Source organism: Cuculus canorus, chromosome 4 (assembly GCF_017976375.1).
Source record: "Cuculus canorus isolate bCucCan1 chromosome 4, bCucCan1.pri, whole genome shotgun sequence".
NCBI classification, from domain to species: domain Eukaryota; kingdom Metazoa; phylum Chordata; class Aves; order Cuculiformes; family Cuculidae; genus Cuculus; species Cuculus canorus.
The window spans coordinates 65,251,308-65,279,034 of record NC_071404.1 but is presented as its reverse complement, the minus strand read 5'-3'; the positions used below and the strand labels follow the sequence as shown (position 1 = coordinate 65,279,034).

At 41.5% G+C, this 27,727-nt stretch overlaps 2 protein-coding genes across 8 annotated transcripts in view; one reads left to right on the top strand and one right to left on the bottom strand.

Annotated features, from left to right (window-relative positions):
- Positions 1-24,929, bottom strand: part of OTUD4 (OTU deubiquitinase 4) — a 37,713-nt gene extending 12,784 nt beyond the window's left edge. For 5 of the 7 annotated variants that reach the window (XM_054066222.1, XM_009570265.2, XM_054066223.1 and 2 more), the window contains exons 1-14: positions 24,796-24,929; positions 20,314-20,729; positions 17,519-17,602; positions 13,313-13,363; positions 11,921-11,967; positions 8,302-8,374; positions 7,740-7,821; positions 6,801-6,945; positions 4,806-4,863; positions 4,337-4,454; positions 4,062-4,126; positions 1,844-1,944; positions 464-588; positions 171-351 (exon numbers count right to left, since the gene is read on the bottom strand). In XM_054066222.1, coding sequence (XP_053922197.1) covers positions 171-351; positions 464-588; positions 1,844-1,944; positions 4,062-4,126; positions 4,337-4,454; positions 4,806-4,863; positions 6,801-6,945; positions 7,740-7,821; positions 8,302-8,374; positions 11,921-11,967; positions 13,313-13,363; positions 17,519-17,602; positions 20,314-20,469 — 1,286 coding nt within the window. In that variant the 5' untranslated portion in view covers positions 20,470-20,729; positions 24,796-24,929. Of the gene's footprint in view, positions 1-170; positions 352-463; positions 589-1,843; positions 1,945-4,061; positions 4,127-4,336; positions 4,455-4,805; positions 4,864-6,796; positions 6,946-7,739; positions 7,822-8,301; positions 8,375-11,920; positions 11,968-13,312; positions 13,364-16,290; positions 16,374-17,518; positions 17,603-20,313; positions 20,730-24,795 lie in introns of those variants that run through there. The other 2 variants (XM_054066225.1, XM_054066226.1) reach the window with 2 other exon arrangements.
- Positions 20,619-27,285, top strand: LOC128852138 (uncharacterized). The gene is made up of 3 exons (XM_054066051.1): positions 20,619-20,841; positions 24,726-25,195; positions 27,194-27,285. Exons 1-3 carry the CDS (start codon positions 20,619-20,621, stop codon positions 27,272-27,274), a joined length of 774 nt encoding a protein of 257 aa, XP_053922026.1. The 3' UTR covers positions 27,275-27,285.
- The last annotated feature ends 442 nt before the right edge of the window (positions 27,286-27,727 follow it).

The window sequence follows — 27,727 nt, the reverse complement described above, 5'->3', positions numbered from 1 at the left end:
AAAAGAATTTTTTCCAGTGCTTGTGTGTGTTTTTAAGGATGTGGCACTTCTTAAGAATACAATGGCAGCATATTTCAAAAGAGCACGTTGGAGGCATCTGAAGCAGGTGCGTGGAATCCAGGAAGCTCAGCTAGAGTTCAAGATAAGGAAAACGTTACATGCAGTTTTACCTTGCAGTCTGGGAAGGATTCCTGCCTGGAGTTTTTTGCTCAGCTGAGGTCTGATGAGGTTGGGGTCCAGAACATAAGAACTGGTGCTGCCTAGTTCCCACAGTATGCTGAAGCCGAGGAGGTAGAGCTGACTGGGGTTTTATCGACTTGCTCTGATTCTTCGGCCCTCTGCAATCTGCATCTGTGATAAAGGTGTGAGAACAGAGAGATTCTTTTCAATCATTTCTTAAGCTCTTCAGGACAAAATATCTGACAACAAAGATTCTGCCACACAAGGACAGGTACAATCCTACCGGGCTGAGCATTCTGCCCCCACGTTGGGAAAAACTTTTTCATCTTCTTCCCTGGCACAGTGTTCCAGCCCTCCATAGGAGAGGTCTGTGGAAGAGGTTTAAGGCTCTTCAGTGAGACAGCATGCCTACAGAACAAGGAGTTATGGAAGGAAAAATAGCTTAAGAACCAGACTGGGGATTGCATAAATCAATACCATGTTTACTATGACTGACGGATCTTTCCATTTTTGAGAATGTTGCATTCAAAGTCATTTCTTCTTTATGATCACATTCAAGCAATGTGCAGAACCTTTTTTATTTTTATTTAAAAATAAAACTCTCTGTTAAGTTGATGCAAACCTATCCAGTAAAGTAAGATTGGCCATTTGTGAAGTGAGTATTATAATGTTTTCAGGACAGGCAGGAAAGGAGAATAATCAGAAAAAGCAATCTACTCAGATAACTTTATCACAACCACTGCAATAGATGCCAAGACTGAAAAATATTATATTCATTGTTTGTATCCCAGAGAAATTACAGCATTTTTAACAGAAGATGCAGCAGGAAGTCCAAGCAACTGCTCGCATTATTTAGAAGGAAGACATTCTAGTCTATAACAGACAGTTCAAATCAGGCGAACCCTCAATTTAAAAACAGAACAAACTGCAAAATAATTTTCAGATCTCACTTTTTTTTTTTTCTACAGAAGATCACACAAGATTCATGGACACCCTTCTCCTTCCCTCATTTAACCTTGATTGAAAGGGTTTCCTTTTCCCAAACTACACTTAACTGAGGGGGTTTTTGCCCCAGAACAATTCGAGAACAGAGCTCAAGATGGTGTCTCAACATCCACCCATCCCCAACAGAAACAGCCAACCAACACCACACAAAAAAACCAGCCCCCAACAACTTTAAACAGTTTGTCCGACGGTAGGGCAAAGATGACAGTGACCGAAACAGCAACTTGACACTCTGTATGAAATAAGGCAGAGAAGCCCAATACTCAACCGACAGAGAAGTCAGGTGCTTTGATGGACCTTCTAATAAGAAATGTTCATCACAAATCCAGCATGTAATTATTAGGCATAACAAGCAGCATTTAATTAGGATGGTGTCAGTCTGTTTAGGATTGAATCTTGTGCAAAAATAAACCCTCTTATCCTAATGTAGTTCCTGTTTTAATCTGCAAGTGATATCCAGACTACTTAGACCTAAGGAAAAAAAAAAGTCACCATCAATGCAGAACCCCTTCTTTTTTTATTCAGTATGTTGTTTTCTTAATAAATTTGTGGCAAAACTGCGTCAGAAGCAAGGCTGAAATTTACTCTTAACTAAAGTAATGTTGCCATTACCATGGTTCAGTTTGGCACTCTTCTCCAAACGAGATCAATCACTTACTTTGCTCCAAGCTGTTCTACAAACACAACAACTGGCCCATTCTCTGAACAAACTTCTTGAATATGGGCATTATAAAACTTCCCATTATGGTCTAAGCGCACCTAAAATGGGAAAAAAAACAAGAAAAAAGAAGGTGCATAAGCTTTAAGGAAGACAATGAGAGGATGTAAGTCTTTATAAAGTATCAGCAATGTTAAAAACAGAACTTTTCCTCTGGGCAACAGAAGACCTGAGGAATAAATATCACGTAAATCAATAAATGTACCAAAAGCAAATCTTCAATAACATTGCTTCTTCAAAAAGAAATAAAAATGTGATGAAAAATAAAAATAAGACGAAAAACAAAAAACACAACACAAAAAAGAAAGCTTGCCGGGTAACACTGCTTAATGGAATGTGGCTTTCAAAACTACACAACAAAGGTAAAAGTAATCAGTGGATCAAGCTTTTCAGCTTTACTGAAAACATTTTCTCTTAGAATTAAACCCAAAGCTTTTCCTTGTTAAAATCCATGTACAGAAAAAATTCATTACTAACTTCAGTGAAATTTACTTTAACTAAGCACATAATCAACACTAATTATTTCTGAAGTTATTCTTCAGAAAGATTTTTAAAATACCCAAAAAAATGGTGTTCCAACAGGATTCTAGTGTTTCTCGTCTGACTGAAATTTCCTGTTCTTAAACTTCTTCTGTTAAATAACAAATAGATTTCATACTGTTCTGCTACATTTGCCTTTCCAGCTCAACTCCACTTTCACTATTTACTTCACCTTCCCTTCCCAAGCTTTTATCCCATATATTCACTGTCTGGCCACATATCTAGAAAATTTGACAGAGGGTATGTTAAGTACCGAGTTTATTCTACTAGTAATATCTATGCCCCTTAGCAAATACTACACAAGACAGCCTTAGTATCTTAAATACAAGTTTTAAGCCTGCATTATTAAGCAATAAATCATCAACTCCACATTAGGTTATTTTGTTTGTTTTGTGTGAGTGTTTGTGGGTTTTGGGTTGGTTTATTTTTTTAAGTTCGGAGATGTGTTTTTCCTGCAATTTATTCACTGCACTTTAATTCCATTACAAAAATTTTAAAAGTACAAACTGAAAGAGCCTCTGTGCTGCACAATAAACCTAACTGATTATTTTCACATGAATATCAATAATTGTAATACATGGGCAAATGCCCTAGAAAGAACTATATTTCACCAAGTGCCACCAGTTTAGTTAACACACCTAAGGAGATGAATCTAAAACTTAGGTACAATAGAATTTAATGGCAAATCTTCCTTAAGCAGCAATACCTACTACATATTTAAACAGAATTTAAAGAGCAATTGTGTAACAGACTTTGGCTACTTCAAGAGGAAGAATTGTCCAAAACTACAGAGTCTTCAGGATCTGCAGTAACTAAAGTGAGCTGTATTCCATAACTTAGAAGTAATGAGATTAAAAAAAGCAAATTTATGAACAGCAATCATTATCTGCAGAGTTGAACGTGAATACACAGAACTATGATTTTAGATTTGGTCTCTCCAAAGAAAAGCCTATATGACAGAAAACACTCATAGAATCACAGAATGGTTTGGGTTGGAAGCGACCTTAAAGATCATCCAGTTCCAACTCCCCTGCCATGGGCAGGGACATCATGCAACTGTATGCGTGCAAACACTTTATCATGCAGCCATATACAAAGCAAGCACAGCCATCAGCAAAAGACACAATGAAGACAGCAGTTCTATAAAACAGACCTACCCCACTCTTTCGCACATCGCTGGAATAACTAACTAGCATACCGAGCTCGCCAAGAGAAGAGCAGAGCTTTGCCAGAACCACACAACATACCTACTTCTCACACAGAGGCAATGCTCTACGACATCCAGCATACTCATCATGGAGGCAAGCCAGCACAAACTTATTTGCATGCTTAATGCTGAGATCCACAGTCATGTTATTAAATATCCTCTTGAAGTTAACCTTGTGACTTTTTAATGCAGTAAAATTGCACTGATCAGATGTTCTATCACTTCTACACGTATGCTGTAAGTCACAAACACTGCCACAATTAAATAACATGCATACGCACAGTTGAAGACCCAATCAAAGATTATTTAGAAAGCATCGATCATCTATCCAAACAGTTAAGACAGAGGGAAAATTGGCATCTCAAGCAAAAAAATTAACTTCTCTATAAACTATAATTCAATACTACTTACTTTACATTTATCTCCAACCGAGTATTGCATGCCAGCAGCAATAGAAAAATCTTGCTTTTGCTGATCTGTAAATACATTACAGTAATATATTAATTATTTAAAAGATTTACTTGATACAGTAAAAATGCAAACAAGAACTTCAGGCCCTAAATCTGCACACTGACTCATGTAAGAAAGACTACTGCCTAAACCCAGACTGCCACTTGCATCATTTCAAGAGAGCTTCACTTTATAGATCAGCTTGCACAAGCTGAACCTCCTAAGTATTCACTTACCCCATTTGGATTGGAGCCAAACATCATATTCAACATTTCTGTAAACTGTGGGATGGAGCGATTTAAGAACTTTTTTAGGCAAGCCCAACAAGGTAGGATTCCCATTGCTCTTAAGGTGCTGTATGAAACAGAACAAAGCAGCAAATGGTCAGCTACCATAAAGATGTACAGTTCCCTATTTTTCAATCACAGTGCTCAAGCCTGATAAACAAGCTGAATGGCTTTGAAAAAAATAATTCAATGGTTTTCTTTTAACCATACCAGAAAAAAATTAAGAACTAAGCAACATTAAAAGGGACACCATCCACCTTTTGGAACATCAAACACAAACATTACTTTTCAAAGTAGTAAGTAGTTTTTAAGATATTATGCATTTGGAAAGCTAGAAACTCAAGATTCTCTCATGACTGCTGAAAAATATAGCAGAGTACAAGCTATTAGAAGAAAGTAAATCTTAACATATAAATACCTTGTTGCCAGAAAGAGATTTCAATCCATTCACATCACTAACTGGTGTAGCTTTAGTTCTGCAAAAGGACAGAAGTGAGCTGTGGTAATATAGCATTATTAAGGCCTGGACATCAGGTAAGAAACATCTTGAAAGTGGATAAAACTACTGAAACTACCACTCTCTCATTTATTTTCCACAATTAAGCATCCCACAGAACATCTTCATCTCTTAAGTGAAAAACCAAAGTCTAAAGAACTACATTTCTATATTATATAAAGTCAAAAGTAAGATTTTTGTTTCAAAGTACAAGTTTTAGGAAGTACTGACTCAGTTATCACATAAGAAAAAAAAAAAGGGAGGGGAGCGCAGGCAAGGGAAACAAAATTCCTCTAAAAATTTTTGCAGCTATGGAAAGAAAACATAGCAAAAGCAGACATTAAAGACCCAGACCAAATCTCAAAACCAAAAACCACTCCATTAACTAAATGGCAACAGGCACTTTAATTTACTCCTATTTTCTGCACCTGACATGGCTGGAAAATTACTTTCCACAGAGAAAATCAAGTATTTTTCCCTACAGCAGTTGCAGGCAACTGTCAGCACTCAGACCAAAATAAACAATTACATTAATAACAACGTAACTGAAAAGTTCACATACAATGAAAAAGATCTTCTGGAAAAGTAAGCAATGAAACAAGCTGAAGTCAACTTTATGGCAAGTAAAATTTTAAGACTTCATAAACAGAGTGAAGTGTTTGTGATTTGGGTTAACTAGGTCAAGAGTCACATATACATGCTCTTGCATCATAAGACATATGGTTTAAATCAAAAACATTGAGCTTTATAGTCTCGAGTGAGTATATGACCTTCATTTACAAAGGTGCTATGGGGATTAGCAGTATATTTTCTTATGAATCCCAAAGATACCAGGCAACGCTACTGCATATGAAGCCCAGGAAAGCTCCAAGAACAGAAACGACTAGAGGTTTCCACTCTCTGACATTTAACTACAATAATTGTTCCTTGAGGCAGAAATATTTTATATTTTAACTGGAAATGTTCCTTAGTATTTTTTTTCCCCAAACAAGAAAGGGAGCTAATCCCTTTCCCAGAACTCGGGTTTCTTTCTGTGGTGACTTCCATCATCTTCGTTTCTGTTGTTTCCAGCATCAGGAAAAAAATAATCAGTTCCCACCACCTCAAAGAATTTCTTCTGCCACATAGACTACAGCAGAGCCCCTAGAAAGGACTTTCATGATGGCCAGCAGGGAGAGAGGACACTAACATTACATATTAATATCCTATATTAGATGCACTAATATAGGATAAGCTCCATGGCTTCAGTGGAACTTCACAAAAGCCAGAGTTTCAAGAACAGTATTAAATAGAAGAAAAACTACCAATATGTAAATGCAAAAATGGCACTGTCAAAGACTTTCAGTAGGTCAAAATCTCAAAGCTAACTACAGCATCCAGATGCAGCAAAAGGAACAGAAACCCACAAATATAATCACTTCAAAAAGATCAAGGAACAAAACAGAACAAGCTGCATCTGTATTTCTCCGTTAGCTACATCTCAAGCTGGCATTTTGGCCCCTAGATGTGAAAGCAAAACAACTTGGATCAGATTCCTGTAACTCTACTCAGCTGCAAGAGTGAGCCAAGTTACTCTCATGGACTTTACCATGCCAGACTGGCACAGTCACAGTTCTCCCAGGAGACTCTGCTGTTTCAAACAGGAAGAGGGAAATGTTGGAACGGCAATATTCCATTAAGTAAAGAGACCCAAAGCAAGACTGCAGGAAAAACAGAGGAAACAGAACTCTGTCCTTAGGTACAGTGAAGATTATATATTTCTTCTTTCACAGTTCTAAATTACCTCTTAGCATTTCTCTTCTTAGTCTTATGTAAAGGTTTTTAAGTCTAACTTTTAGATTCCACCAGAACTTCATTAAACTCATTTAACATGTGCTACTCCCAGGTATCTTACATTAAGTTTTAAGTTGCATCTACCTGTAGTTGTCATCTTCCGAATCTGAAGCAGATACTTCACTGCTACCATTACTTTCCTCCGTCACATCAGCAGCACTAAGTTCTTCTATGATTTTCTTTACATCTGTATCAAACACTCTCTCATACAGCAACTCATACAGCAGAGCTGGGGAGAGGGAGAAGAAAGTGGAAGAGCACAATTAGTTACAAGCAAATGAGATTTAACACCACCACTACATACACATTTCAAATTACCTCAGTCAAGGCAAGCAAACATTTTGATGTGTTCACTGGAACAGTGAGGGCATTAGAAACAAAACCAGTTACGGTTACAACAGCTTAATGGGTGTGCATGAAACTACTAGAACTCGGGTCTTGACAGGCAAATTTGTCCTTTGCTTTGTAAATCTACACATGGGTACGAGTTTTCATGAAGAATGAGAAATCTTGTAGGGAGCGTCAGTGACCCAACAAACCTGATTAGGACCTTGGGCTTTTCTGCAATCCAGTAAATAAAGCAATAATCCATGAAGACAGTTATTTTTTGCACATGCAACTCCCATGATTTCTATGACAAGTTACACATGCAAGGATAATTTTCACACAAACGATTAGTTTGCTAACATAGTCTGAAATACAAAAACAAGAATGCTGACGAAAGACAATGCAAGAGATTATAAACTAGTACACCAACATTTTCTGTTTACATTAGACCACCCAGATTCAAAGAGGCAGGTAAGCCTTCTCTTGGTTTGTAATCTGCTTTGTCAAGAATCAAGACCCAATAAGAATTCATGCTCTTGCAAAATCATGGTCAATGACAATTCAAATGGAAAACTAAGCTACTAAAGAATGACTATAATAAACTTTCATACAAAACCTCTTCCTGAAACCTGATGTTGATTATTACAAGATTTCTGATATGAATACATCCTTTTAACTAACCAACATAATACTTACACTGGCACATAGCAGCCTTTTCTGAATACTCTATGGGATAAACAATATCATAGTGGCTCCCATTTGAGAAGCACAGCAATACCTATTAAAAAAACATATAGATACTTTAGGGTTTGCATCTCAGTTGATTTTTCACATCAGCACTACCTTTTAAATTCAATTTAATGGATCAATGTGCTTCGTCATCTTTCAGTATCTCAAAGTGTCCATAAAACAATTAAAACTTTTAGTGGATGTCCTTTAAAACAAAAAAAAAACCACGACCAGAAGTCAAAAATAATTTAAAACAGAGGTAGCTATGTCAGTTAGCACTTGCAAATTGATTTTACAGTATTTTAAATTACTAGGAAGATGTACCACACACCAAACACGGCCCATCTACTCAAAAAGTGCTACAAGTACTAACTGAATAGTTGCCTTAAATACTTCAAAAAACTTTGTTAAAATTGAACTCTTAGAACATCTAATTGTGTTGAATAATAAAACTCACATTAAGCTATTTGCTATTTATACAGCAGTCTTAATTCAGCCTTTCAAAATAGCCATCTTATTTTTTTTTTACCTTATCAGAAAAGCCATTCTCAGTTACATGTGAAGGAGAAGCATTTGGTTCCTGGTATATTATGAAATCTTTCCTGAAAAAAAGTAGCAGTTAAGAATTAACTTAAAAATCAATAAAAAATGGAATATTCAAGTCAAGTTCAAGCAATAGAAAACACCTAGTGGAAAAGAATACTGAAGAAGATGAATACCGCCACCACTGGTCAAAAAAATACTTGCTTGCATGAAAGAATGTACAAGACGTGCTGGCACAAAATGCACAGAGCAAAAGACAAGTGAAACAAATTTCCAGACAACAGTTTCTGGAGCTGTATCTAGAAAGACAATGGCTTTCCAGTCCTGGAGAAATTCATTACACTTTGCCATTTGGAAGCCCACCAGACCAAAGAGGAGGTTGTTTTTATGAACAGAGACAGGAAACAGTGAGAAGTTTCCGGAAGGCGAGCCATGGCTTAGGCTAAATCTGTACTAGCAGACGGATTACATGCAAGAACCCTTCTGGGCACAGACGCCACATGTGTGTGCTCTTCTTGCCTCCCAAACCAAGTTTTTGTACTCAGAAGGGTCCATACAATGTTCCTGCTTCCAAATGGTGGCCCAGCTGCCATTGCATACTAAGAAGCATGTCAAAAGTGGGGGTTTAGTTTGGATATTAGGAAAAGGCTCTTCATCCACAGGGTGGTGGAGCACTGGAACAGCTCCCCAGGGAAGTACCCATGGCACCAAGACTGACAGTATTCCAGAAGCATTTGGACAAGGCCCTCAGACACATAGTGTGAATGTCGTGGTTGTCCTATGCAGGGACAGGAGTTGGACTTGATCCTTGCGGGTCCCTTCTAAATCAGGACATTCTATGATTCTATGAGAAGTCCAACAGACCATCAGTGAGCAGATACTCTAACCAAGTCACCAGCACCTCTGAAAATCATGACCCTCCACATGTCTCATTTTTTTCACATGTAGTGAGAAGAACCTTTTCCTGTATTTCTAAATGGATAATAAGACAAAAAAAAAAAAAAAAAAGGCATTCAGGAGGCTCAGTTTTCCACTCTCCTTGGATAAAGACTCCAGCAAGCACGGAGTCAAACACCACGTTGTGTTCCTTAGACTCAAACTGCTGGATTTCAAAGAAACACCTCTGCCGAGGGAAGGGAAATAAATTTTGTGAGAAGCCTGGCAGGAACCAGGAGTACGTGTACTGCAACGCTGGCAGATACTCAGCATCAAGGGTATCAGTACAGCAAAGGTTTTAAAAACAGGTTTAGTAAACTTTGTATCACTGCAAACTAAGTTTTGATACCTCATTACACTTATGAGGATTAAAAATACAATAAATGAAGAGCTGAGCTACTACAGTTAAGTAAATTTAGAATTTACACACTACACTTTAATTCTTTTTTTATTCTTGTTAGATTAAAAAGCATTTAAAAAGCATTTAAAGTGACAAACACAGGAAAATCCACAACTGACACTGTCATAACACGCTATTTGGTTTTTTATTTTTTTCAAAACTGAAAGACTATGAATCTGATTATGGCAGAAAAACAAGTAGCGGAGTCTGTCATGATCTTGCATTGATTGCCTCTCTCTTTTATCCATAATCTTCCTTTTGAATTCTTTGCTCAGCAACCTATCACTTCCTTCAACTACTTCCTTGGTCACACAAGCCCAAGTTTATAGTCTTGTAAAAATTAAGTATATTCACAGGTTCAGGTTTTGGATTAAAAAAACACAGACGAAACCAAACAACAGCTTTCTACAACTTAATACATGCAATTAGAAGAGGAAGATTTTTATAGCTGAAGGACTGACCTCTACTTCAGGAAGGTAAGGAAACCACGTAATCAGATTAAACTTGAGAGAGGTCTGAGGAGTGGAAATGAAATAAACCCAGCCACATTACGTTTCTATCCTATACTTAATAAGTCTGTAACTCCCTTGCTTCTCCACTTGGCACAAACTTCTGCTGCCCTTCAGTCTGCCCATATGCAGGCAGGGAAGCAACTCTTTCTCCCAACCTCCATCACCATTCCTGTTTTCCCAGAGCCTCTAAATTGCCTTTTTAATGGAAGACAGTCTTCCCAAAACAAGAACACACAACAATTACTACTGCCATACAACTCTGTAGTAAAATACTACTTGCAGTTGCAACTATGCCACAAGCCTTCTCACATTTCCAAACGAAATTAAAAATGCTATTATTAGCCAGGACTTGTCTCTGTGTTCATATATCGGCTGTGGTCCCAGACACCAATGTATTATAACTCCAAAACAAAGTGCTTCTACTTCATAAGAATATGTTTCTTACAGCCAGAAATAGAACAATCATAATCCAGTTCCAATCACGCATGCGGTTTTGTTGACTTAAATTGAGGTATGTCCCTGTACACTGGCTCAATCCAACCATCAGACCTTCTCTCAAAGTCTCTTGCACCAAACCTTACTCAGACTTTCAGTTCCGTCCTCTTCCACCCATGCAGCACATGCGACTCAACTCTTCCATTAACCACATAAAATGAAAAGACAGAATTTCATGCAGTTTCCTGAGCTTAGCACTTATCTAAGTACCCAAAAGTAGTTTATCTAGTTTGTTTCTTTCCTCTTAGCAACTGTGTCTTCAAGAGTCAAAGTACAAAGTCATTCATTTACAGTAAGCATTTTGAAATACTGAATGTTAACTGGCTTACAAACAGCAGAAAGAGAAGATGCTGTATGTTGCTCATTCCCACACACTGTGATTGGAAAGCAGTCATAAATATTTGGCATATTTTTTCATACTATATTGTGAATAAAGAATAATATATAGGATTATAGTTAACAAAAATACGTCAGCAAAAGTGTTCATCACCAAGATGTTTGTCTGTGCCTAAATACTGAAATATTTCTCAAGCATAGATCAAGCTACGGCTCTTGACAAACTTGTACTGTTTTCTCTAGAGTGATACAGTGGGAAAAGGAAAATCTATACAGAAAAGAGAATAAGCTATAGCAGGACACCAGGCAGTCTGATACCTGTACACACAATTTCATACCAGAGGAGGAGTGAGAACAGCCCTAGAATCATAGAATCATTAAGGTCGGAAAGGACCTCCAAGATCATCCAGTCTAACCATCAGCTCAACACCACCATGCCTACTAAATCATGTCACAAAGTGCTATGTCTACATGTTTTTTGATCACCTCCAGGGACAGAGATTCCATCACTTCCCTGGACAGCCTTATACTGCTACGCAACGTCAGAGTGTTTGTACATCAGTAGTGAAAATATGGCTACAACCCACAGCTCAGCAACAGCGTTAATAATAAAAACCTTGGTGAGAAATAAGAACAAATGGAATTTTAACAGAAACATTCAGATATGAAAATTAACAAAATACAAACTGTATGACTCTACCCACAATTAGTTGTGCAGATGAGATGCGTGACACTCTTGCAACCCTGTATACAAATCCCAGCTTAAATGTCATTTTCAAATCTCACTTTTCTATTTTTATTACCTTGACAGCTACGCTTTTCAAAGCGTATTTGTGATTTTCCAGAGAACTACAGTATAACATACAATTCCATCTTTGCTATTAACAAAACTGATCTCAATAAAATATATTTAAAGGTTTTCTTACTTGTACATAAGAGAAAGGGCACTTATTTCTACTTGTCCAACCCATTCCTGTAGTGAAAAAAAAAAATATGACGTTCAAAGGCACAATTATTGTACTTCCTCATGCATAGATCAAGAGAAGCAAGAAATCATTGTATGTGTGTACATATATATATTGATATAAACTAATATCTCTCACCACTGAGTCTGGAGTTCAGCCCAGACACTTGGATTCTATTTGAAGGTTTTTTGAAATAACAATAACTATTCCAGTAAGGTTAAGAAGTACAAGCTACAGGGATTTTTTTTCCCCAAAGTAGAAATATATCTATATGAAAACTGAGAGTACTGAAAACAGTCACATAAATGCAGATCTATCATTAAAAAACATGATTTTTCAAAGGTGATACAATGTTTTTATTTTTTCTTTTGTTAAATCACCAGCAGTCTAGATTTTCAAAAGTGATTTTTGAAAATAGTAAGCATCAGATTTATCAAGTGCTTTTAAAAAGTCACCCTCTGCCTTCAATACTGACTGGTTTTGTGGATCTCTAGATATAGATGAACCGTACACACAGGGCAGTCCCATAAGCCATTTACATTAGCACAGTTTGGTGCAGTGTAAGTCTGGCTGGAAAACAGCATGATTTACAATTTAGCCTAGCTTATAACCTCGGGATTTGACTAACAAAGCTTTGGGATTAAGAGGTCTGGACTAAACAAAGCAAGACAGGAGCAGAACAGGCTTACACCCACTTTTTCCCCCCTTCCACCATTCATTTTGGCAACAGGAATAAAGAACCATCTGGTTGGCCATTCAGACTAGGGATGCTGGTCAGGGGACAAAAGAAATTAAAATTGTGCTTTAATTTGTAGGAGTGGAAAATTTTATTAAATTTATGCACAAATGCTTAAAAACATTAACAGATTTTGCGATGGTGCACTAGATAGTCCTCTTCTTCCCCTCTGCCAGGTTACACAAATTGTTAACTCCTTAACAAAAATACAAAAACTAAATGGAGAGGGGAAGTAATAAAGGTTTTGCTTGAAATCAGTATCTTCATAAGAGCCTGTGGCTATTGTTCACAACGTCCCTTACATCAGTAACTGCCTTTTCATCACCTAAGCTTTTAGACCGTTATTCAAGGCTGTCTCCAAGAAAAAGCTAATAGTGCTGTTTGTTGACATTTGCAGAGGTGAGAAACATTGGGATACAATTTTGAGGAATCAGATTAAGTCAAGACATAAAAACAATTCCCAAAATCATTTTACAACAGAGTACACACATAAAAGTATACATTCACGTAATTATAGACCTCTTAAACTCAGTCTCATTTGTGAGGAAAAAAAAATCTAATTACTCATGAACTTCAACAAAAGTACTGCTTTCTATTATAAAGCAAGTTTAACATACCTGTGGATTTTCCAGACATTTTAAATACTCTTCAAATGGCCCCTCTATGAACTATACAAAAAAAAAGTAATAATTAGTTATTTTTATTAGCATAGCACACGGAATCTCCAGTCTATGAGCCACTGTACCAATGGGAATGTACCACTGGAAATTTCAGACTATCCTGCACTCAAGGAGCTTACAATCTAAGTGTAAAGTGATGTAAAGATGAGGGAATAAATGGTCAAACTGTATTCCAGAAAATAACCGCATAACCAGCTTTTGAAGCCACTATACAAACAAACACACACCAAAAAAGAAATCTAGCAACTGAACAGCAAATCTGAAACAAGGCAAAGATGCTGTCAAGTAGATGTTTATGGGCATTTCAACCCAGGCATGCATGGTGTCACTAGAGAGAGCACGTGTGGGCTTTTTCAGGTGTCATGTTAAAAGAAACAGGCAGCAATGGACAATCAGAAATGTGAGTCACATGTCTGTAGTACCCAAGTAGCGATAAGACACAGTACAGGCAAATCATAAAGTGCTTTGTCCTCTTTTCTGTATCACTACAAACAAACTGCTTTTACTCTCAATGAAACAATACAAACAATCAGGCTACACTGTAAAGCTAAAAAAGTAATCCTTCAGCTGTTCCTCTTACCCTGAAGAGGCCAAATTCACATTTCCTAAGGACAGAGAAAGATGCTGCACTAACTGACACGGTTAACTTCAAAGTGTCTCAGCCATGCTGGCCAACAGAAAGGCAGTACTTAAAAAATGATACTTACACACAATCTGCTTGATGTAGTTAAAGTAAAGATCCACAGAAATCCAAAGAAGTAATTCCCATTATAAACTTCAACCACAAGTCGGACAAGCCCTTCAACCATAGTGATTAAGAATCAAGGTAATAAGGAAAACAGAGTATAGAACGACAGAATCATCCAGGTTTGAAAAGCCCTTTAAGGATGACCCAGTCAAACCGGAAACCTAACACTGCCAAGTCCACCACTAAACCCTAAGCACTACATCTACAGTCTTTTAAATACTTCCAGGGATGGTGTCTCAACTACTTCCTGGGGCAGCCTATGCCAGTGCTTGACAACACTTTTGGTGATGAATTTTTCCAGTTACAAAGTCTAAACTTCCACTGGTGCAACCTGAGGCCATCTCCTCTTGCCCTATCGCTTGTTACTTGCGAAAGGAGACCAATGTCCATCTTGCTACAAACTCCTTTCAGACAATTGCAGAGAGTAATAAGGTCTCCCCCAGCCTCCTTTTCTTCCAGTTGAACAGCCCCAGTTCTCTCAGCCACTGCACATAACAGTTGTGCTCCTGACTCTTCACCAGCTTTGTTGACTTGCTCTGAACACACTCAGGCATGTCAATGTCTTTCTCGCAGTGAGGAGCCCAAAACTGAACACAGGATTTGAGGCGTGAGGACGATCATTTCCCTCATCCTGCAGGCCTCTCTATTTCTGATACAAGCCAGGACAATGTTGGCCTTCTTGGCCACCTGGGCACACTGCTGGCTTATGTTCAACTGGCTGTTAACCAGCAATCTGAGGCCTTTTCCCACTGGGCAGCTTTCCAGCCATTCATCCCCAAGCCTGAAGCATTGCATAGCAGTTTTGTGACCCAAGTGTAGGACCCAAGACTTGGCCTTGTTGAATTTCTTACAGTTGGCCCCGGCCCATTGATCCAGCCTCTTCCAAGCCCTTCTTCCCTCTAGCAGATCAACACTCCCGCATGACTTGGTGTCATCTGCAAACTTACTGAGGGAGTAGTCAATCCCCTCATCCAGGTCATAGATAAAGATATTAAACAGAACTGGCCCCAGCACCGAGCCCTGGGAACACCACTTGTGACCAGCCACCAACAGGATTTAACTCCATTCGCCACAACTCTCTGGGCCTGGCCATCCAGCCAGCTTTTATCCGGCAGAGAGTACACTCGTCCAAGCCATGATCAGCCAGTTTTTCCAGAAGAACGCTGTGGGAAATGATGTCAAAGGCTTTACTGAAGTCCAGGCAAATAACACTCGCGTCTTTCCCTTGTCCACTAAGTGGGTCAGCTTGTCATGGGAGATCAGGTTAGTCAAGCAGGACCTGACAAGTGAGATTAAAAGTCCTCCTTTAGCCATTTTAAGCCTGCCTGGACAGCGCTGTTCATGAGAAGAATCAAAAAAATCTGGCCAAAAGTTTTAATTTAGACAGAAACAAGCGGGTATGAAGTTAAAAAGTGGATCAGTAAAACATGATCGTAGACAGCAGTTGTTTTCTGCCTGGATATTGAATGACCTACAGAAAACGCACATAGGAAGAAAGGAAGGGCACCAGAAAGCTCTCTCAGAACACTGAAGAGTTAAAAAGGAAAATGAAGAGATGACAGCTGCAATTGGAGTAAATACTTTAAGGAAGGATGAGGATGAAAATGAAAATGGTGGTTACATAGAGTCATCTGAAACTGTTTATACCAGTATCAATGGAATGAGAGAGACCACAAACAAAGCTGAAATGGTTACAACTGACAGAAATAAGAGGAACTTCAGTGTGTACCATCAGCAGAAGTCAGTAGAGCAAAATTACTAAGGTGGCAGACAAGTAAATAGTTGAACTAAGAGATTAGGGAAAGAGGCATTTGTTGTTTGTTCTTTAATTAAGAGAGATAAGTTAGCAGTGCTATATTCCAGATGGAAAACTAAGATACTACAGGGAGCAAAAGAGATCAGCAGAGCTCAAGTGAGGTACCTGAGGGAGCAGGAACACTAGGAAATGAGAACAGATACGAAACACCTCAACCCTGTACATGAAACACCTACTCTGAAAAACGACAAGAAACTTTTTTAAAAGAGACTTTTCAGAAGGACAGGAAAGATGGATAGAGAAGCTGTACCACTTGGATCAATTCTGAAGAAAGAAAAGAATCGCAAGACTGGAAGTTTGGACGAGAGGGACCAAGACAGTGAAACCAGATAGAGATGACAAAGCTGTTACCTGGCTGAGAGGATGCCAGAACTGGCTGGGGAGGAGAAACACCACACATTTAGAGTCCAGAAGGGTCATGGTATTTCCAAAAACTACACAATGCAACAAGAAAACAGAAGAAGAGAAGCAGATATTGGAGTGAGTGGAGTAACTCTGGAAAGAGAGGGATTAAAAAGTCAGCAGTGAAAATGTAAAAATAAAAAAGAAGGGAGAGGGATTTAGGAGTTAAGTCCTCAGATGGACTGGAAGCAAAAATTTTAGCCAATGAAAAGAGCAAAGTCAGAACTACATTCTCCCATAAAGATTCACTGCAGTTTGTCATTCACTCTTGACAACTTCCTCGTTAAAAGTGATCAGTCACCCTTGAACAGAGGGCACTTTGTCAGAAATTGTAGTAGATACACACACTCTTATTCCTGCTTTCCTTCTCTTCCCTATGCCAATGCGCATCTAAAACAGTCTTTTTAGTTTGGGTCCAGGTAAATTTAGAATAGAAAAGAGCCAAGTAATAATCCTCTAATAACAAATGCTTATACATACTCCTGTTTTGGCTATGCTGGAAATCAGGTAAATGGTATATACATGCTAGAACACATACAAACAAACAGAAACACCATTATTTATCACTGTTCCTTTAAAAGGAAGACAAAAATGATTTTATAATGTTAACACTGATAATGTTGGCCACATATAAACCAATATAAAAATATTTTATGTTGATGGTTGATGAAGGAGAACTTCATTACAGATGCTCAGGAAAATACAGTGGAAACACATAATAAATTGCATTACATGCATAATAAAATGCATAATAAATCCTTGAACAAATTTCACTAATCTCAATAGTCCAATCCCTTATATATCGCAAAAGCAATTAAAATAAGACAAGAACATTTTATGACCCCATTAAAATAGGCATAATACTAAACTAAAATCCAGATTTTGGTAGCTCCACTACAGATTAAAGTTTAAGAAAGTTTGGTTTGTTTTTCAATGAGCATTAAAAACTCTTCCCAGCCCACATCCTTCCAGTCCAAAGAGTACACAGGTTTTTCTCCAGGCTTATAAAAATGTGTTACTACCACACATGTACCAATTAATTTAAAGAGCACTCACTTTGAAAAGCATCAACTACTATATACCTACGATGAATACAAACAGCAAAATATACCTTAGAAAAGTGGAAGGAATAAAGTAATAATTTTTCAAAGCTCACAAAGAAAACAGAAATACTTACTGCTTCAAATTTCTCCCTGTTTTTCCAGAGATAGTCAACACAAGCCATCCTAACATCAATATGCCGAGACTGAGAGTATAACACCTACAAAGGGAGAAAGAGAAGAAAGTGACTCTGGTTCTCAGGGGTTCGATGATGGGTCACATACAATTAATGACTGTAGCCTAAATACAGACTTGGAATTACTCTGGTTTAACTTTAAGAATATTTAAAACGCATAATCATTCAGTAGCAAATCTTTATGAGGTAAAACCTCAATTACTAAAATATTAAGTAACTGCAGAATTCACAGATTATCTAAACTCAAATATTCAATTTTGTGAGGATTTACTGAGCGATATTAATAGCATTTGTTGTCATGCTTTAATAAACTCATTTGTAAAGGACTTCCAATTAATTGAAGAACTAAATTACTGCAGGAGCGGATGAGGAAAACAACTACGAACATGCACTCATTCAAATGAAATCCAACCAAATCTAAGACAGTGCAGGTTTAGTTTCTCTTGACTTCAAGAGGTGCAGGTCTGTTGCCCAAAACGCTGATTTGGAAGCCAGAGATTCAGATCTCAGTATGACACCTGCACTCTACCTCTTGCTCAGGTCGCTGCTGGAAAAATATTACTGTCACCACAGGTTCAGAGGTATCTCTAACGCTACTTTGTCTGCATCCTCACTACAACACAGGAAAGTTCCAAACAATTTAAGTTGCAGCCTCTTCTATAATCCTTAACTTAAAACACTTCCAAATTCAGATCAGGTCAGTTTTTCTGCATGAAGAGTATAGAGATGAGGCCAAATTTATGGATAAAACCTATTAAATCTGGATTAAAGACCTTCTCTTCAAGAAAGTAAGAATGGGATCTTAAAAATTTAATAGTTAAAAAAAAGATCTATATACACTCGAGTGTGGGAAAAACATTCTATGTTCTATGCCTCTATATTCCACATTTCACAATCTGATCCAGTAGAAAGTGTTCCCCCACAGCAGGGGGGTTGGATGATCTTCAAGGCCCCGTCCAACCCAAACCATTCTATGTTTCTAAATATATTAATTAAAAACATCAGAATATCGAAGTACATTCACTAGTTACTTCCTTGAAATAAAAAGAAAGCTACTTCAGATCAATGGTGTTTGCTGGTCTGAACTTAAAATTCAGTGGGGAAAGTAATTTTTTAAAAAAAGAAGTGAGCTGTGTATAATTAGCACAGGAATCTGGGCTCCCACAACCAGCAGCACCAGAGCTCCCACTGCTGTTTGTTTGTACTTAAGACAAGATGACGCTGTCACTTCTTTCTTTAACTGAAATGGGGGAGGAGAATTCAACAGGAAGAACTGAAACCAAATTGCTCCCTTTCTCTAATTTTATAGTAATAACTACAAAATTAGTTTATAACTAAACTAAGAACAAGGCTTTTCAGTTCTTTCCACTAAATTCCGCTTTCTAAGCGGTCTCATACAAAGCAGCTGTACAGAAATTTTGAAATCTTACACTGAAAAAAGCTCTGAGGAGGCAGTGGAAGGTCAAAACAGGTAATGATTTCTCGATGCCAGAAGGCGGCTGTACACACTGAACTTATCTCACCCCATAGGATCTGTATTTTCTTTCCACTGCAGACGACTGCATAAGCTTAACCTATACTTGTCTGCATTTGGCACTAATTATCACCCACTAATGAGACCCCATGCTTTCAAGCGAATCGGCTTTCTTTATGTATCATTGAATCATTGAACGGTTTGGGATAGAAGGGACTTTAAAGATCATCCAGTTCCAACTGCTCTGCGATAGGCAGGGACACCTCCCACCAGACCAGGCTGCTCAAAGCCCCATCCAACCTGGCCTTGAACACCTCCAGGAATGGGGCAGACACAGCTTCCATGGGCAACCTGTGCCACTGCCTCACCACCCTCATCGTGGACAACTTCCTAATGTCTAATCCAAATCTTCCCTCTTCCGATTTAAAGCCATTCCCCCTCATCCTGTCCCTACACGCCCTTGTAAAGAGCCCCTTCCCAGCTCTCCTATAGGCCCCGTTTAAGTACTGGAATAAGGTCTTCCTGGAGCCTATTCTTCTCCAGGCTGAACATGCCCAACTCTCTCAGTCTTAGTAGCAGAGGTGCTCCAGTGCTCGGATCATAGAATCAGAATCATAGAATAAGAGAACAGTTTGGGCTGTAAGAGGCCTTACAGATCATCCGGTTCCAAACCTCCTGCCACAGGCAGGGACACCTCCCTCCAGACCAGGCTGCTCAAAGCCCCATCCAACCTGGCCTTGAACACCTCCAGGAATGGGGCAGACACAGCTTCCATGGGCAACCTGTGCCACTGCCTCACCACCCTCATCGTGGACAACTTCCTAATGTCTAATCCAAATCTTCCCTCTTCCAATTTAAAGCCATTCCCCCTCATCCTGTCCCTACACGCCCTTGTAAAGAGCCCCTTCCCAGCTCTCCTATAGGCCCCGTTTAAGTACTGGAATAAGGTCTTCCTGGAGCCTATTCTTCTCCAGGCTGAACATGCCCAACTCTCTCAGTCTTAGTAGCAGAGGTGCTCCAGTGCTCGGATCATAGAATCAGAATCATAGAATAAGAGAACAGTTTGGGCTGTAAGAGGCCTTACAGATCATCCGGTTCCAAACCTCCTGCCACAGGCAGGGACACCTCCCACCAGACCAGGCTGCTCAAAGCCCCTTCCAGCCTGCCCTTGAACACCTCCAGGGAGGGAAGCATTCATCATTCATGTCCCTCCTCTGGACCCGTTCCAACAGTTCCATATCCTTTTTATGTAAGCAGTTACCTGCTCGGCCACAGCTCTGAAAAGGCAGGATCCATCCTTGGCAACTCTCTTTCTGTACAAGCCCTGAGATCGCAAGTAGCCGTCCATGGAGGCGTCCCCAGGGCTGTCCCTGCGATGACTCTGCTCCCCGCCGCCTCCCTTGCACGCCGCCTCCATGTTCACCGCTTCCCGCTGGGAAGAGCCGCTCCTACCCCCACATGGCTAGGGAATCCTGTCCAGGGGGGTCTGGAAAAGGCACCGGGAGCAGGTGGGGCAGGAGAAGGCAGCCCCCAGGAGCAGCAGCCGGCCGCACCTTATCCACTCGCATGTGGGATCCGCGCGGAGCAGCTGCCAAGTTTCACACCGCTTCCAGCTCCATAAAATCCGTCGCTTCTGGGGCTCCTGGTCCTGCTTCTCCTTCCGAGAGCGCAGCCGGCCTGAAAACAAAAGAGAAAGGACATGTGCTACCCGCCGGGAGAGGAGGGGGAAAGAAAGAGACGCGCAACCTGGCGTTTGTTTTCACTTTCAGCCCGGGCGCTTCTGGGAGCGGTAGTCCCGGAGGAGGAGGAGCAGGATGAAGCTGGGGCTTGGCTGCCAGCCCTGCACCCGCTCAGCCTCCCTGCATTCCACAACAGCTTCCTAGCCCTGCAACCCACACCGGGATGCCTGAAGCCTAATCCATGGATACAGGGGGGCTGCGTTTTTAGCTTAGGTTTGGTTTGGGATTCCCTCCCTCCCCCAACAGATTAGACTATAAGCTTATTTTTGAAACCATCCTCTTGCAAGATAGAAGATGGGAATAAAACTGGGATAGTAAAAGAAGGCTTAGTTAAAAAGGGATAAAAAGTCCATAACTGTTCAAATGAATATTTTTTACTCAATACTCATAATATACTACTTTTTTGTAGCATACAAATATATTATTTTAATATACTTCTTAGTGGTAAGAAGCAGCAAACGTTTTTACTACAACTGCATGACTAAATTTTGCTTGGCATTGTAAGCCAGTTTTAGATTTTGGAGCACAAAATGTGACAAGAAGGAAGCTTTCCAAACTTGTAAGGCTTTTTGGGGTTTTGGTTTTTTTTTGTTTTTTTGTTTTGGGTTTTTTTTCTGTTTTTGCAATGATTCTACATAATGAATTTAAATACATGATGCATTTAAATCAAGCTTTAGCTGTACAGGAGTGGACCTGCTTATTGCAGCTGACTCAACGTAAAAATCAAGGACAAGTTGTGGGACTTACCTAGGAGGGAGTGCTACAAAGCTCTCAGTAGCACTAACAATAAATGAGACTCTACCAGTTACTCCTTAGCTTAAATGAACAGATTAAGATGCGAGAAAGAGGTGAAGACAGAAAGAATTAAATCCCTGATTTTTACTTTCAGCCAACAGCAATAAGCCCAGGGAGGGCTGTGACTTAAGCCGACATCTGTATATAATAATAACTGACTGAATAAAGAGAACAGAATTTACAAGGCAGGCCGAGTCCAGTGCTCTCCCAGTTCACACCTCTTTCCTAAGGGAAGCCCAGGTTTGCCAGAAAGGAGTTAGTCTACAGGATATAAAAGCAAATTCCCAGGGATACTCAGTAGACAAGACTAGAAACTGGATGAAGTGAAAGTAAAGCCCTAAACAGTATCCAAACCTCCAAGATGGAGAGAGCTGGTCAGGCAGTGTGGGGATATCAAAGACAAGGAGCATGGGGTAAAAATACTACCAAGGGGCCAGAGGGAAAGCTCAAACTTCTCACCAGAAGGTGGGAAAGGTCATCTAACAAGACTGAACTATAAAAAGTTGCTGCCACTGACTCAGCTACCCTATTCACTTACAAAACTCAAACTAGCAGAGTCCTGCATGAAAGGTGTTCCCTCTGTAGATAAAAGTGATTTGGCAAGATGCTTTTGAGACCTATCAAACTTCTGCTCAGTTACACAATTTGTCAGGAAATTCCATTTTTCCTCATCCCATTTGTCACAGTTAGAGACAGAACTACCCTCTAACATGTGCACAAATTGGTCTTCCCTCGCATTTGAGCCTTTTGTCACTGTGATTCTATAGGCCTGTTAGGAGAAGGGCAAATGCCTTTCATCACATCTTTAAGACTCAAAAAATGTAAGACTCAAAATGACACACAAGGTCATCCAGTTTGTGACAGAACATAAATGTAGTTCTGGCAAGTGAATATACTGAAAAAAAAAAAAAAAAGAATTAAAGTAATATAGTTGTTGATTTCCTAAAAGCCTACTCTTTTTGCAACTGACTCCTGAAGATGATCAAGAAGTAGCGACTCACAGTTTGGGTTTTTTTAGCAAGTACTGTTTTACAAGAAGCAAACTATTTCTAAAAAGGTGGAGAAATCTAGCCTGTACACACACAGTTTCTAAGGCCTAAGGAGAAATGCATCCTCCAAAAGATATGTGAAACATCTTGACATTAAAATAAATGCTCCATCAAGATAAGAACAGCCAAATTATAACTCATGAGTTATTACAGATGTTCTAATTACCAAGTACCTTTATTAACACTTTCAACCAACCCTTCTACCAACAAGCAGCAGCTCCAGCCAGTAGTTCCTCCTCTGCATCAACCTCTACTGCCCACACAAGTGGTTCTGCTGCCCAAACACTGGATCTGCTGGGGAAGCTGACTCAGAATCACAGAATGGCTTCAGCTGGAAAAGACCTTCAAGATCATTGAGTCCAACCATTGATCCAGCCCTGCTAAGTCTGCCACTAGAACATACCCCCCCAAGTACGACATATACTCATCTTTTAAACACCTCAGGGATAGTGGCTCAACCACCTCCCTGGGCAACCTAGTCCAATGCTTGGTAACCCTTCCAGTAAAGAAATTCCTCCTAATAGCCAACCTAAATTTCCCCTAGTGTGTCCCGAGACCATTATTTCTAGGGCTGCTGTTGCCCTGTCTACCCTGGTGAAAACACAAATGTTTATCTGGGTTACATTTCAAAGTTTTCACATGTAAGCGATGCAATAGGATGGACTCATCACAATTACGATCAGGACACCTAAAGCAGACACCTGCAAACTTTGCATTCATCTAAAACCAATAACGACTTCTGTGGGGGAAACTACAGTTAAGGCTACATAACTGATTTTGGCCTGTAATTGTAATTTTAGCTGTGTTTTGCACTCAAAAATGGTTTATTCTTCAAGCTGGGAGGAAAAAAAAAAAAAAACCACAAACCCCACAACCTTATTTTCAAACTAAGGTTAGTTTTGTGGTTCAGTTCATGACCTGCCTGTGCCAGCAAAGGGAAGAGGAGGAGAGGGTGGACCTGCCTTCCCTCCTCAAACTCCAGCCTTGGAGAGAGGAGACCAGGTTTCACCCAGCGCCACGCCTGCCTTTTCCCAGCTTCACCTGGTTCTCTCACTCCACAAGCCTGGCCTGGACCTATCACCCTCCAGCCCTGTGGCCTCCCAGGGCAGAGGCAGGGAACAGGGGAAGGAGCAGGGGGCAGGAAGAGGGGCAGGAGGAGGGGAAAGGGGCAGGGGCAAGAGCAAGAGCAAGGGCAAGAGCAAGAGCAGGAATCAGGAGCAATAACAGGGGCAGGAGGCAGGAACAGGAGGCAAGGGCAAGAGCGAAAACAGAAGCAGAGGCAAGGGGCAGGAGAAGGGAACAGAAGATAAGAGGTAGGAACAGGGAGCAGGCAAGGGGAGGGGCAAGGGGCAAGAGCAGGGTGGGCAGGAGCAGGGGGGCAGGGATCAGGAGCAATAACGGGGCAGAGGACAGTAAGAGGGGCAAGAGCAGGGATCAGGAGCAAGAACAGGGGCAGGAAGAGGAGACACGGGCAAGTGCAGTAACAGGGGAAGGAGGGAGGAGCGGGGGGGAGAAGAGGAGGGGGGAACAGGAGCAGGCATACGGCAAAGGGAGGGGCAAGAAGCAGGAGGGCAAGGAGCAGGGGCAAGGGGGCAGGAGGAGCAAGACGGGGCAGGAGCAGGTGCAGCAGAGGGGCAGGGATCAGGAGCAATAACAGGGGCAGAAAGAGGAGACAAGGGCGAGAGTGGTAACAGGGGCAGGGGGGAGGAGCAGGGGGCAGGAGTACGGTAAAGGCAGGGACAAGGGACAGGAGCGGGGAGACGAGAGCAGGGGGGGACAGGAGCAGGGGTCACGAGCAAGAACAGGGGCGGAGGCAGAAAGAGGAGACGGGAACAGGGAGCAGGGGCAACAGCAAGGGGAAGGACAAGGGGCAGAAGCAGGGAGGCAAGACCGGGGGACGGGAAGGAGGAGGGGCATGGGGCAAGAGCAGTGAGGACAGGAGCAAGGGGGGGCAGGAAGCGCAGAGGGGCAGAGATCAGGAGCAATAACAGGGGCAGAAGGAGGAGGCGGGAACAGAAGGAACGGCAAGGGGCAGGAGCAATAACAGGGGCAGGAGGAGGGACAAGGGGAGGGGCATGGGGCAAGAGCAGGGAGGACGGGAGCAGGGGCGCAGAATCAGCCCCGCGGGGGCCGAACTGGAGCCGCCGGGCCCTCTCTTACCGTCGGGCTCCCGGTTCCTGCCCTCGCAGCGCCCGCACTTCAATCTCCCGCGGCGGCCGCGTCGCTCCCCGATGATGTGGCCACTGCCAGCGCCGTCCTCGCTCTCGCCCTCCCGTGCCGCCGCCTCTCATCACTCCTCCGCCGCGCCGCTTCCCCCCCTCCGCCCGCCGTTGGTTCGTCCCGCCGGCCACACCTGTGCGGGAGACTGAGGGCCGTACCATTTGCCGCACGGGGGAGGAAAGGAGGCGCCGCGGAGGACGCCCGAGCGCTGGAGAAGGGAGCGGCGTTTCGCGCTGGGTTGTACCTTCGGGCCCCGTCCTTGGGTGACTTTACAGAGCCCGGTGGCGCCGAGGCGAGCGACAGTCGCCTCGTGTGTGTCCCCCGTAGGGGACAAGCAATGGTACAGCTCGGGGATCGTCTGTCTCCCCCACCCCCAGCCCCAGCATGGTTTAACCGAGCCCTGGGCATGGGTGTTCGGGAATGGGGATTGCCTGTGAATGGGATGCTCTAACAGACTGAAAAAGCCTATAAATCGATAAAGGGGAGGTTGTGAGAGAAGTAAGCAAGTGTGTAGTGAATTCCACTTTATTTTTTTCCAAGTAAAATTCTTATTAAAGCGAGGAACTCATCACTCAAACACATGTTCAAGCCCAAATGTGTATTTCTGCTCTCTGTTCCCAAATCGACTTCATAGAATCATAGAACAGTTTGGGTTGGAAGGTACCTTAAAGATCATCCAGTTCTCCATTAGAAAAAGAAAAAAAAAAAAACAAAAAGGATCATTTCTCTTATCTGCTTGATTATCTGTTTGTTTTGTCTCTTCTTTCTCATACGGACTCGGAATCAATCCATAAATTGTGAACAAATAGTCAAAACCAAATCTGGTTGCTGAGGTAGTGGCTGATCAGAAGAGAACAGAAGAGCACAGGGAGAAGTTTGTGAGGGAGTTGGTACATGCGTAGAGAAATAGTACATGGATTAATATAGGATTCTGTAGCTAGGGGGTTAGATGAGGGCATCTGGACTGCTGCGTGTTATCAAGTATGCCAAGAAAACTGATATGAAAAAGATGATAGACTGGTTTGGGTTGGAAGGGACCTTAAAGATCATCCAGTTCCAACCCCCCTGCCATGGGCAGGGACACCTCCCACCAGACCAGGCTGCCCAAGGCCCCTTCCAACCTGGCCTTGAACACCTCCAGGGATGGGGCAGCCACAGCTTCCCTGGGCACAGTTGTATCTATTTAAAAGAAGGTCTTTAGTTGTGTAAAGATAAAATGAGTAATTGCCTTCAGTTTGGTGTAGGATGTTACTGTAGGCAATGTGAACAGTTACATTGTACCCAAAATCCTTGTACTTTTCTCCCAATTTCTTTATCCTAACATAGACATGTATCGAGTTTGCATGGCAAGGTTTTGGTAGCAGTGTTTATGGGGATGGTTTCTGTGAGAAGCTGCTAGAAGCTTCCCACTTGCCTGACAAACTCAAAGCCAGCCTGCTCCAAAATGGACCCACCACTGGCCAAGGCCAAGCCCAGACAGTGGTAGTGCCTCTGGGCATTAATTTAAGAATTGGAGGTGGAGGGGGGAAGCTCCACAACTGTAGCTGGAAGAGAGGAGTGAGAATACATGAGAGAAACCACTTTGCAGACACCGAGGTCAGTGAAGACGGGGGTGCTCCAGAGATTCCCCCACAGCCCATGGTGAAGACCATGGTGAGGCAGGCTGTCCCCCATGGAGGTGCACAGTGGAGACGATATTCACCTGCAACTTGTAGAGGAAACCATGCTTGAGCAGGTCGATCCTTGAAGGAGGCTGTGACGCTGTGAGAAGCCCATGGTGGAGGAGCTCCTGTCAGGACCTGTGGATTCATGGACAGAAGAGCCCACGGCGGAGCAGGTTTTCTGGTAGGACTTGTGACCTGGTGGGAGACCCACAATGGAGCAATCTGCTCCTGAAGGACTGCACCCTGTAGAAGGAACCCATGCAGGAGCAGTTCATGATTGACTGCAGCCCATGGGAAGAACTCACATTGGAGAAGTTCACTATCTCCTGTGAGAGGGACACCACACCAGCACAGGAGAAGAGTGTGAGGAGTCCTCTCCCTAAGGAGGAAGGAGCAGCAGAGACAACACATGATGAACTCACCACGACCCCCATACCTCTGTGCCACTATTGGGATGAAGTAGAAAATTCAGGAAGAAGGGAAGGTGGGGGGGCAGGAGTTTTAAGATTTAGGTTTTATTTTCTCATTATCCTACTCTGATGTTGGTGGGTAACAAATTAAACTAATTTCCCCAAGTCAAGTCTATTTTGCCCATGACAGTGACTGCTGAGTGATCTCCCTGTCCCTTATCTCAACCCATGAACTTTTTGTTCTGTTTCCTTTCCCCTGTCCAGCTGAGGAGGAGGAGTGATGGAGTGGCTTGGTGGGGACCTGGTGTCCAGCCAGGGTCAACCCGCCACAAGACTGTTAAATAGGAAGAGTCCCACCTTTTCCCTAGGCTTGTTCCAGCTCCCTCTTCTTGTGCCTAGGCTGTTCCTGGTAAGAAGTAATTTGCTGTTGTTTCAACAAATTTATTTCATCTGGAGGAGGGAGTGGAATCCATGATATGGATTAGGAAGGGAAGGGATGGGACGTAACCCTGTTTACAAATATGTGTGAAACTGTAGCTAGAAAAGGTGAGGAGCCTGGCAGCACTATTTTGTTTCTGAAACTGAAAAAAATATTTTTTGTAACTCAGAATGCGTAAGCAGCAGCATATATCAGAGGAATGCTTTAAATTAGCTATCATGAAAATAAATCAAATCAGTGAACGGGAAACTTTGATTTAAATGGTTGCTTTTAATCTAATTGCTTTTTAGTTTAAATATATAAGTTTTTTTCTTAAAGACTGTATTTTTTCCTTAAAGACTGATTTTTTCACTGATTGG

Bases quoted from the DNA above. Each gene is read 5' to 3' on its own strand.
- LOC128852138 (XM_054066051.1), top strand. From the start codon at position 20,619: ATGTGGGATCCGCGCGGAGCAGCTGCCAAGTTTCACACCGCTTCCAGC. The intron at 20,842-24,725 runs GTAGTCCCGGAG...GGGCAAGAGCAG, and splicing joins CCCGGGCGCTTCTGGGAGCG to GGAGGACGGGAGCAGGGGCG. The intron at 25,196-27,193 runs GTACAGCTCGGG...TCCCCTGTCCAG, and splicing joins CCCGTAGGGGACAAGCAATG to CTGAGGAGGAGGAGTGATGG.